Source organism: Triturus cristatus, chromosome 10, assembly GCF_964204655.1.
Source record: "Triturus cristatus chromosome 10, aTriCri1.1, whole genome shotgun sequence".
Classification (NCBI taxonomy): domain Eukaryota; kingdom Metazoa; phylum Chordata; class Amphibia; order Caudata; family Salamandridae; genus Triturus; species Triturus cristatus.
In genome coordinates, this window is record NC_140593.1 from 1,195,710,538 (window position 1) to 1,195,723,361 (window position 12,824).

The 12,824-nt window shown below is 47.4% G+C and overlaps 1 protein-coding gene across 1 annotated transcript in view; it reads left to right on the forward strand.

Moving 5' to 3' along the window:
- Positions 1-12,824, forward strand: part of LOC146797027 (scavenger receptor cysteine-rich type 1 protein M130-like) — a 253,013-nt gene that overhangs the window by 146,602 nt on the left and 93,587 nt on the right. The window contains exon 11 of the mRNA XM_085629619.1: positions 4,539-4,853. Coding sequence (XP_085485745.1) covers positions 4,539-4,853 — 315 coding nt within the window. The remainder of the gene's footprint in view (positions 1-4,538; positions 4,854-12,824) is intronic.

Below are 12,824 nucleotides of genomic sequence, written 5' to 3' on the forward strand. Positions count from 1 at the left end.
GAAGTTGTGCAGGGCTCTAAATGTGTGTCTGATCCATTCAGGACCTTACCGGTTCCTAACACTTGGTGAAGATGTGCGGGGCTCTAGATGTGTGTCTGATCCATTCAGGATCTTACCAGTTCCCACATCGCTTGGTGAAGATGTGCGGGGCTCTAGATGTGTGTCTGATTCATTCAGGACCTTACCGGTTCCCACCGCCTGGTAAAGATGTGCGGGGGCTTAGATGTATGTCTGATTCATTTAGGACCTTACCAGTTCCCACCGCCTGGTGAAGATTTGCGGGGGCTTAGATGTATGTCTGATTCATTTAGAACCTTACCGGTGCCCATCGCCTAGTTACAATGTGTGGGGCTCTAGATGTTTGCCTGATTCATTTAAGACCTTACCGGTTCCCAACACCTGGTGAAGATGTGCGGGGCTCTAGATGCGTGTCTGCACCATTCAAGACCTTACCGGTTCCCACTGCCTGGTGAAGATGTGCGGGGCTCTAGATGAGTGTCTGATTCATTCAGGACCTTACCGGTTCCCACCGCCTGGTGAAGATGTGCGGGGCTCTAGATGTGTGTCTGATCCATTCAGGATCTTACCGGTTCCCAACACTTAGTGAAGATGTGCAGGGCTCTAGATGTGTGTCTGATTCATGCGGGACTTTACCGGTCCCCACCGCCTGGTGAAGATGTGCAGGGCTTTAGATGTGTTTCTGATTCTTTTACGACCTTACCGGTTCCCACCGCCTGGTGAAGATGTGCGGGGCTCTAGATGTGTGTCTGATTCATTCAGGACCTTACTGGTTCCCAACACCTAGTGAAGATATGCGGGGCTCTAGATGTGTGTCTGACCCATTCAAGACCTTACCGGTTCCCACCGCCTGGTGAAGATGTGCAGAGCTCTAGATGAGTGTCTGATTCATTCAGGACCTTACCGGTTCCCACCACCTGGTGAAGATATGCAGGGCTCTAGATGAGTGTCTGATTCATTCAGGACCTTACCGGTTCCCACCACCTGGTGAAGATGCGCAAGGCTCTAGATGTGCAGAAGCATTGCTGTGAATTTAACTGAGTGCCTAGGAGTAAGCATTACTGTGAATTTCATTGATTGCCTAGGAGCAAGCATTGCTGTGAATTTCACTGAGTGCCTTGGAGCAAGCGGTCACTGATTGGCTTGATGTTTCCGTGTGTATTTGCATGCGTACACTCGTCCGTGATTGGCCCGATGCTCCTGGGTGTCTTTATATGTGTACAGTGGTCTCTGATTGGCTAGATGTCTTCATGTGTCTTTGCATGCATCCAGTGGTCCCTAATTGGCTAGATGTTTTCATGTTTATCTGCAGGCATATGGTGATCCCTGATTGGCTAGATGTTTCCATGTGTCTCTGCATGCAGACAGTAGTTTCTGATTGGCTAGATAATTCCAAATGTCTGTGCATGCATACAGTTGTACCTGATTGGCTTGATGTTTCCATATGCCTTTCCATAAATACAATGGTCCCTGATTGGCCCAATGTTCCTGAGTGCCTTTATATACGTACAGTGGTCCCTGAGTAGCTAGATGTTTCCATGTGTCTTTGCATACAAACAGTGGTTCCTGATTGGCTAGATGTTTCCATGTGTCTTTGGGTGCATTCATTGGTCCCTGATTGGCTAGATGTTTTCATGTGCCTTTGCATGCATACAGTGGCCCCTAATTGGCCCAATGCTTCTGGGTGCCTTCATATACGTACAGTGGTCCCTGATTGGCTAGATGGTTTAGGCATCTTTGCATGCGTACAGTTGTCCCTTATTGGCCTGATTCTCCTGGGTGCTTCCGTATGCTTGTTTTGCTGATGATGATTATTTGATAGATGCTGCTTGGCTCTTGCACCTGCTTAAAGTGTTGCAGCTAATTAGCTCGATAGTTCCATGTGTCTTTGCATGCACACAGTGGTCCCTGATTGCCCCGATGCTCCTGGGTGTCTTCATCTGTGTACAAAGGTCTCTTATTGGCTTGATGTTTCCAGGTGTCTCTGTATGCATACAGTGGTCTCTGATTGTCTAGCTCTTTCCATGTGACTTTGGATGCATACAGTGGTCCCTGATTGGCTAGATCTTTCCATGTGACTTTGGATGCATACAGTGGTCCCTGATTGGCTAGATCTTTCCATGTTGACTTTGGATGCATATAGTGGTCCCTGATTGTCTAGATCTTTTCATGTGTCTTTTCATACGTACAGTGGTCCCTGATTGCCCCGATGTTCCGGAGTGCCTTTATATACTTACAGTGGTTCCTGAGTAGTTCGATACTTTCATGTGTCTTTGGATGCATACAGTGGTCCTTGATTGGCTAGATGTTTCTATGTGTTTCTGCATACGTACAGTGGTCCCTGATTGTCTAGATCTTTTCATGTGTCTTTTCATACGTACAGTGGTCCCTGATTTCCCCGATGTTCCGGAGTGCCTTTATATACTTACAGTGGTTCCTGAGTAGTTCGATACTTTCATGTGTCTTAGGATGCATACAGTGGTCCTTGATTGGCTAGATTTGTCTATGTGTTTCTCAATACGTACAGTGGTCCCTGATTGTCTAGATCTTTCCATGTGTCTTTGGATGCATACAGTGGTCCCTGATTGTCTAGATCTTTCCATCTGTCTTTGTATGCATACAGTAGTCCCTGATTGTGTCTTTGGATGCATACAGTGGTCCCATATTGTCTAGATCTTTCCATGTGTCTTTGCATATGTACAGTGGTCTCTGATTGCCCTGATGCTCCTGGGTGTCTTCATATGTGTACATTGATCTCTTATTAGCTAGATGTTTCCATGTGTCTTTGCATGCATTCAGTGGTTCCTGATTGGATAGGTGTTTCCATGTGTCTTTGCATGCAAACAGTGGTCCCTCATTGGGTAGATGGTTCCAGGGATCTTTGAATGCATTCACTGGTGCATGATTGGCCCGATTCTCCCGGGTGCCTTCGTGTGCTTGTTTTGCTGGTGGTGATTATTGGATTGATGCTGCTACTTGGTTCTTGAACCTGCTAAAAGTGCTGCTGCTGATTGGCTGGATGCTCCTGGATGCCGTGGCTGTTGCAGCTGCGTGGCTGGCTGGAGGGGTGCTGGTTGTTCAGTAGCCTTATGTAGTGGTACAGTAGAAACACGCCATTCCGATCACATTCAGGCATAGTAACATGAAAGCGCATATAGGGTTGGACAGGCTCAGAAAATGAGCCTGGGCACCAAAATAAAAGTGCTGCCCATTAGCAAATCAGATAGCTAAAAGAGTGTTTCTCATTAGCAAATCAGATCAGTGTTGAACTTGTAAAGACATGCTGTATATGTGTTTTTTACGAGGTATGGGACACTAAAAATGCATTTGTGCGTGCTGCGGGCAATCTTTGTGGTACTATCAGGGCACTCAACAGTACAAATTGCCCACCAGACCATAATACATTGCCAAAAATAGCCTAAAATATGTCCCACTCACTGACCTCTCAGTGACTCAGTGACTGACTAGCCTTTCTGGCTCTGCCAGGTTGCCCTACTTTCCAGTCCAGCCCAGTGCACATATTAAGTTATATTGTTCAAATTCATAGATCTGGCCATTTAGAAGAAACTGTCGAGCCGGGGAGGGGGAGAGAAACCGTTATGCACCATAAGATATAAATGGTGAAAAACGGACCATATTCCATGGAGAACAAAGTTCTAGATTAAAGAATGTGTAGTGGAGGACACCTGACAAGACTTAGTTGAAAGACAGCTAAGATCAAGGGCCTAATTTGGATCTTGGTGAATGGGATACTCCGTTACAAGCACAACGGGCATTCCGTCTGCCGTATTACAAGTTCCAAATGAATGTCATTTGGCAGGAGGGCTATGCGCCACATTGGGACGGATTAACCCTGTCCGCCAAACTCGCAATTAGGCCTTCACTCTATATCCAGATTTCAAAAAGTGAAGGAGGCAGCTCGGGCCTGGCAGCCAAGGTAAAATGGCTGGTCAGGTTGCTGGGCATAGCATCCCCTGTAGGTCTCTGTCTTCTGACGGCACGTGGGAGACAAGATTCTGCCATGAACATCAATTCACCAAAATGTCAGGGGTATCAGAAGTAACATCACACACCCTTTGCTCCATGATCACACCACTACGATACCTGTTCCCACACTTGGTCTCTCAACAGCCGTCTATCTGCTGCTGAGCATGGGCAAGGATTGGAAACAGCAGAAAGTAAAATCTTTGGGCCATGATCCCTTGGACCTCTGGTAACAAGGGCAGTGCCATGAATACTAGTGGGCCTACCAGGGGGACCAGCTGCTGCCTCTAGTTGTCATCTGTGGGCCTTGGTCAACTGAGACTCTGGAATGCTCTATGGTGTCTTCTCGCATTTGTCTAAGCCACCGTGAGATAGCTTGAGCTGTTTGGCTTCCTCCAGAACACAACAGTTTCCTAATGTGCTTTGTCAGTCTTTGTGTTATGTTCTTTCTTACAAACAAGGGTGCAGACAAAAAGTATTTGTTAACTGTAGGTCTGTAGCCAAACAAGTTCTATAATGTGCATGTCTTTGACTAGGACACCAGGAGCTGTACCTGAAGGGGAACGGGAATCCCTGCTCCGGCCAAGTGCAGGTCCACTACATCGGGCAAGACACTCACAAGTACCATTATCAGGCGGTTTCAGAGATAGGCTGGGACCAGACGGATGCTGATGTGGCATGCCAGCAGCTGAACTGCGGCAACGCCACAACCTTCAACAGCACAACATTGGAAGTGGCAAATCCATTGAGCAGGACATACCACTGCTCAGGCAACGAGTCCAGCCTCTGGGACTGCAAGAAGACCCCAGTAAAAAGAGAAGCCACAAGAGCTGCCACAGTTACCTGCTCAGGTAAGTGTCTCATGGCTTCAGACTTTAGAGAGTCAAAGAGCACAAGGGAAAAAGAAGCAGCCATCAAGTTGTAGCCTGTTAGAATTCATGTCATGTTCGATAACAGGGCGATACCAAAGGGGATGATGGAAGGAGCGTTAGAGCAAATCAAACACTCACCCCCAGCCAACCGATTTGGTTTTAATCCATCATCATTCTTTAGCTCACTCCACCACCCCAGTTCAGACATGGCCATATCCAAATCAGTCTGACCCTGTGCCTCATGGGAACAGTCCAGCCCGAACTCGATAACAGCCCAGAAGTCTTTTGAGACCCCTAGTACACACATGGAGAGCTCACACCCTATAGTACCAAGTCACTTTGCCTATCCTAACTAGTTTCATTCATTAGGCTGTTTGTTTTCAAGGAGGGATCCCTCCTCAAGTGTGTGAATTTCTAAACCTTAATGTAACCCAAAGAATTGTAAAGATTACATTCATGGATTGAATTTGCACTGACCATGACAACAAAGATGTAAGGGCAGGATGTGTCTGATAGTGGATTAAAAAGGCATGAGGTGTATTCAAGACTACGCATTCGGCGCACTGACATTTAATTGCGCTGCCCGTGGGCTTCTGAGCAGAGCTTTGGGTACCAGCCCTCAGAACTACTGTACACCCTGGCAAATAATTGTACTGTTGTTTGGGGCGTACTCTGCACTTGCACAAAGGACTAATTTAATGGGTAAGGAATAATCTACCTGTGCCGGAAAGGCTGGTTTAATTGGTGTGTAACAGTGTACACTCGGACCAAGGGCTGGTGTATTGAGTGAGCAACAGTATGTACTCGCATGGAGGACTGATTTATTGGGTGGACAATACAATACTTTCAGACCAGGGACTTATTTATTAGGTGGACAATACTACACATTCAGACCAAGGGCTGATTTATTGGGTGGGCAATACTATACATTCAGACCAAGGACTGATTTATTGGGTGGGCAATACTAAACATTCAGACTAAGAACTTATTTATAGGGTGGACAATACTACACATTCAGACCAAGGGCTGATTTATTGGGTGGGCAATACTATAGATTCAGACCAAGGACTGATTTATTGGGTGTACAATACTATACCTCCTCTCGCCTTTTTACTTTTTTCCCCCCGCTTCTGCCTCTTTCTGCTGTTTCTTTCCCGCCGCTGCTGCCCCCACAGCCCCTCTCGCTCCCGTGTGTTCCCGCTCCTGCCTCCCAGCTGTTCCGCCCTCCCCCGACCTCTACTTAATGGCGGCCGCTGAGCGGCCGCATGCAGTGGGTGTGTCACTGGCACGCCAAAGGCAAGCCCGTCTACGCCCGTCCGCGACCTGACCGCGACCAGTGCCAGGAACCCTTGTCCTCCGGACCACCAACGCTACAGCTCCTCGGCTCTCTACGCACTCAACGTTGGCAAGAACAGCAACTGCAAGTTCTCTTCACCTCTCTACACCCACAGACCCTTCACCTGGCGACACTGCTGCCACTCCCTCACCTTTACTGAAACTCAGGTCCCACCTCCACCCTACAGCAACAACTCCATCCCACCCCAAAACCTGCAATGTATCCAACTCAACGTCTGCTCCCTCCACAGACACACCGTGTTAATCTAGGACCTATTTGACAGCACCACCCCTGACGTTTCCTTCCTTACCGAAACCTGGACGAACGCCGCTTCGTGCCCTGACATCGTATTCACCATCCCGAAAGGCTAAAACATCACCCAGAATGACCACCCCAACTGCCCTGGAGGAGGCATCGCCATCGCTTACAAGTCCAAACTCTGCCTGATCACCTACACCGACGGGCCCACAGACCTGATGGAACACCTCCACTTCAAGATACAGACCAACCCGACCACCACCGTCCGAGGCACCCTCATCTACAGACCCCCCCAGACCCAGCGCACCTTTCTCTGACTCCATCACTGACATCATCACCCCGCAAGCCATCACCTCCACAGAGTACACCCTGCTGGGAGACCTCAACTTCAACCTCGACAACCTCCAAGACCCCAACTCCACCTCCCTCCAAGACAACCTCCTCAACATCGGACTCAAACAGATCGTACCAGAACCCATGCACTCAGCAGGACACACCCTTGACCCCATCTTCACAGCAGGAAACTCCATCACCTTCAGCCACACCTCCGAACTCCCATGGATGGACCATCGCTGCGTACACTTCACCTTCAAAACTAACATCGTCTGCAAACTTCCACACTGGCTCCATCACAGGGATTGGAAAAAGTTCTCCGACGACCAGCTCACCACCGCCCTCAGCAGCTCCGCTCCCACTGCCGCAGACGACAACCCAACCACAACTGCCTATACCCTACATAACTGGATTACCGACTGCACCAACACCATCGCCTCCCTCAAGAAAACTTCCAACCCACATGCCAAGAAAGTCAGCTGGTTCTCCGCCGAACTCCGAGAATCCAGACAAACCTACAGACACCTCAAAAAGTTATGGAGGAACTCCAAAACCACAGCAGACCTCGACAACTTTAAAGTAGCCACCCCCGTCCACCACAAACCTATCAGATAGTCCAGGAAGAGAACACTCCAGGACTGAATCTCCACCCACGCACACAACAGCAAGGAACTCTTCAGCATCATCAAAGAGTTTGCCAAACCCAACAGTGAAACAACCAACATCCCACCCTCTCAGGACCTCTGTGACAGACTCAGCGCCTTCTTCCATAACAAAATCAAGACAATCTATGACAACTTTGACGACAATAACCTACACGCTGAACCTACACCCACCGTTCCCTACACCACGCAGCCGACACTTGACAGCTGGGCCTTGAAGACACCCTGAAGACTATGATGTCAACCCACTCCGAGGCCCCCACTGACCCCTGCCCCCACCTCATCTACCACAGAGCCGCAGACATCATCACCCCAAGCTTCTACGAATCATCAACCACTCCTTTGAGACTGCCTCCTTCCCCGGTGACTGGAAGCAAGCCGAGATCAACCCCCTCCTGAAAAAACCCTCGGCAGACCCCACCGACCTCAAGAACTTCAGACCGATCTCCTTACTCCTGTATCCTGCGAAAGTCATTGAAAAATCCGTCAACAGTCATCTCACCTCCTTCATAGAAGGAAACAACATCCTCGACTCCTCCCAATCAGGCTTCAAGAAGAACCACAGCACTGAAACTGCCCTTTTCATCACAACAGACGATATCCACTCCCTCCTCGACAGAGGAGAGACTGTGGCCTTCATCCTCCTGGTCCTCTCTGCAGCCTTCGACACAGTCTCATACCGCAACCTAGTCCACAGACTCCATGATGCAGGAATCCGGAATAAAACCCTCGACTGGATCCGCTCATTCGTCTACGGCAGAACGCAGCAGGTCAGACTCCCTCCCTTCATCTCAGAACCCACACCGACCACCTGTGGAGTCCCCCAAGGATCCTCCATCAGCCCCACCCTATTCAATGTCTACATGGCCCCGCTCACATCCATCATCAGATCACACGGGCTCAACATCGTACTGTATGCAGACGACACCCAACTCATCCTCATCCTACCTAACGAACTCAACAACTGCAAACACAACTTTCAAGAAGAAATGGAAGCCGTTGCCAGGTGGATGAAGAACAGCTGCCTACAACTAAACTTGGACAAAACTGAAGTACTCATCATGGGCCCAACCCGTGATGCCTGGAACAACACCTAGTGGCCCCCCGCCCTCAAGAACCCTCCCTCCCCACGGACCACGCACACAACCTTGGAATCATCCTGGACTCCGAACTCAAAATAAACCGCCAAATCAACGCGGTCACCTCCTCCTGCTACCACACCCTCCATCTCCTACGAAAGACCTTGAACTGGTTTCCCCTTGAACACAGGAAAACTGTGGCCCACTCCCTCATCAGCAGCAGCGTGGACTATGGCAACACATACTACGTGGGGATCAACAAGAACCTCACCCACATACTCCAGAACGTCCAGAACACTGCCACCAGACTAGTCCTCAACAAACCCAGCCACTGCCACATCAGCCTACACCTATGGACACTACACTGGCTCCCTGTCAAGAAGAGAATCACCTTCAAGCTTCTCACCCACGCCCACAAAGCCATCCACAACACCGGACCCGCCTACATGAACCACCGCCTCTCGATCCACGCACCCCAAAGATTCCTCCTCTCAGCCCAGCTCTCCCTTGCAACGGTGCCGAACATTAAGAAGACCAGAACAGGAGGACGCTCCTTCTCCTTCCTCGCAGCCAAGACATGGAACACCCTCCCTCTCCACCTCCGGCAGACACCAACACTCTCCAAGTTCTTGAAGGATCTCAAGATCTGGCTCTTCGAGGAATCACCGTCAACATCCAGGAGCTGCACCCCCCTCCCCTCCCCCTCAGCGCCTTGAGACCCTTTTGGGTGAGTAGTTGCATTTAACAAACCCCTGATTGACTGATTGATTGATATACCTTCAGACAAAGGGCTAATTTATTGGGTGGACAACACTATACATTTAGACAAAGGGCTGATTTATTGAATGGACAACCCTATACATTCAGACAAAGGGCTGATTTATTGGGTGGACAACACTATACATTCAGACAAAGGGCTGATTTATTGGATGGACAACCCTATACATTCAGACAAAGGGCTGATTTATTGGGTGGACAACGCTATACATTCAGACAAAGGGCTGATTTTTTGGATGGACAACCCTATACATTCAGACAAAGGACTGATTTATTGGGTGGACAACACTATACATTCAGACAAAGGGCTGATTTATTGGATGGACAACCCTATACATTCAGACAAAGGGCTGATTTATTGGGTGATCAATACTGCCGTTGTCAACCCACAGGCTTTGGCTCTTCGAAAGGAGCAGATTCATCAATATTTACCAAAACCCCAAATAGACAGTTGGTAAAAACAGAAGGATTGGCTCTCACTGTCCACTCCTGCATGAGCAACATTAACCACCAGTCCAGATTTCAGAATGCCCCTTGGTTTGATGTTGCAATGGGTTTTGGATTTCTGAATGCTGATTATGTCTAGTTCAATTTTGGATTCCAGAATGACACACTGTTTGATGAAGCCTGGTGGAGTTTTGGGTTCTGGATTCCCTTTTGTTTGAGGTAAACAACCTTTACAACACAGTCATTACATCGCACTACCTTTACATATCAGTCATTACATCGCAACATCGTTTACATCGCATGTCATTACAACGCAGCCATTACATTGCATGCCACTACAATGCAGGCATTACATCGCAAGTCATTACAACGCATACCATTTCAACGCATAGTACCCTTACACTATCCAACACTTACCCCACTGTTGCACTCACTGGAGTTAGAATAGTAATTTTTACCCCTACACTATCCAACACTTACCCTACTGTTGCACTCACTGGAGTTAGAATAGTAATTATTACCCCTATACTATCCAACACTTACCTTAAATGCGATGTAATGGTATGCATTGTAAAGGTATAATGCGATGTAATGAAATGCGTTGTAAAGGTAGCTTCTGAAAATGCGATGTTATGGCATGCGATATAAAGGAATGCGTTGTAAAGGATGTTGCGATGTAAAAACTGTGTTGTAAAGACATGCGTTGTAAATGTATGCGTTGTAACATCATACATTCTTTGTTTGATGTTGGTTTGTGTGTTGGATTTCCAAATGTTGTTTGATAATGCCTGGTTGGGCTCTGAATTCCTTAATGCTCTTTGGTTTGATGTTCGGTTGAGTTCAGGATTCCAGAATTTCCTTTTGTTTGAAGTTGGTTTGGGTGATGGATTTTTGAATGTTGTTTGATAATGCCTAGTTGGGGTTTGAATTCCATAATGTCACTTTGTTTGATGTTGGGTTGATCTTTGGATTCCAGGATTTCAGTTGGTTTGAAGCATCATTCCCTGGATCATACTTTAAAGAAACAGAAAAGTGAACATGAAAGTTAAGTGTCCTGGAATCTGGGCACTAAAGAATCCTTGTGAATTATTCAAGGCATATTGTAACCAGGACTAACAAAAAAAGAGCTGAAGTTTTGATCATGTTTCCCTATTTCATTACGGGGTACGCTTAGCACTATTAACATCTTTGATTACCCAGATTATGAATGTTAGCTTGCAGCCAGTTGAAATTGGTAAGATATATTTTGAAAAAAACTGAACAAAACTTCAGCAAGTTTGTGGGCACGCAAGAAGCATAATACACTTAGTAAAAGACCCGTGCAATTCATCTATGAGGAGGTGGTTTCAGTTTACTAAACATGTTGAGTCCCCATGGAGCTGTTGTTCTCCAGCCAGACCTGTACTATACTTAGAGAGTCACTGGAGGAAAAGCCAGGTTGGGTTAGGTTGGAGGAAGTCCATGCAATTCATCTATGAGGAGGTGGTTTCCGTTTACTAAACATTTTGAGTCCCCATGGAGCAGTAGTTCTCCACCTGACCTGTACTATACTTAGAGAGTCATTGGAGGAAAAGCCAGGTTGGGTTAGGTTGGAGGAAGTCCATGCAATTCATCTATGAGGAGGTGGTTTCAGATTACTAAACATGTCGAGTCCCCATGGAGCAGTAGTTCTCCACTTTACCTGTACTATACTTAGAGAGTCACTGGAGGAAAAGCCAGGTTGGGTTAGGTTGGAGGAAGTCCATGCAATTCATCTATGAGGAGGTGGTTTCAGATTACTAAACATGTTGAGTCCCCATGGAGCAGTAGTTCTCCACCTTACCTGTACTATACTTAGAGAGTCACTGGAGGAAAAGCCAGGTTGGGTTAGGTTGGAGGAAGTCCATGCAATTTATCTATGAGGAGGTGGTTTCCGTTTACTAAACATGTTGAGTCCCCATGGAGCAGTAGTTCTCCACCTGACCTGTACTATACTTAGAGAGTCACTGGAGGAAAAGCCAGGTTGGGTTAGGTTGGAGGAAGTCCATGCAATTCATCTATGAGGAGGTGGTTTCAGATTACTAAACATGTCGAGTCCCCATGGAGCAGTAGTTCTCCACTTTACCTGTACTATACTTAGAGAGTCACTGGAGGAAAAGCCAGGTTGGGTTAGGTTGGAGGAAGTCCATGCAATTCATCTATGAGGAGGTGGTTTCAGATTACTAAACATGTTGAGTCCCCATGGAGCAGTAGTTCTCCACCTTACCTGTACTATACTTAGAGAGTCACTGGAGGAAAAGCCAGGTTGGGTTAGGTTGGAGGAAGTCCATGCAATTCATCTATGAGGAAGTGGTTTCAGTTTACCAAACATGTTGAGTCCCCATGGAGCAGTAGTTCTCCACCTGACCTGTACTATACTTGGAGAGTCACTGGAGGAAAAGCCAGGTTGGGTTAGGTTGGAGGAAGTCCATGCAATTCATCTATGAGGAAGTGGTTTCAGTTTACCAAACAAGTTGAGTCCCCATGGAGCAGTAGTTCTCCACCTTACCTGTACTATACTTAGAGAGTCACTGGAGGAAAAGCCAGGTTGGGTTAGGTTGGAGGAAGTCCATGCAATTCATCTATGAGGAGGTGGTTTCAGATTACTAAACATGTTGAGTCCCCATGGAGCAGTAGTTCTCCACCTGACCTGTACTATACTTGGAGAGTCACTGGAGGAAAAGCCAGGTTGGGTTAAGTTGGAGTAAGTCTTTTACTCATGCTGTGACTCTAGCGAGAGCTCTTTTGTCCGAGTAATGCAAGGGTATTCAACTTTAAAATGTGTTGAAACAAGTATAAGGGTGTATCCCATTGATTGGTTGCAAAAAAAATGTGTTTCCTTCGAATAAAACTGGAAATGCTGAAAATTAGCCAAGTGTGGGAGGCTGTCATTTAACCCATTTCAACCATACAAAGGATTCAGAAAGACAGGTCTGTGGGTTCCAAGTTTGCTGTGCCATATGACTAAAAATACATCTCACTGATGTGGCCCAACCTGTCCGGAACCCCTCTGGGGCTGCTTGGGTTCCTGTCCAATTAG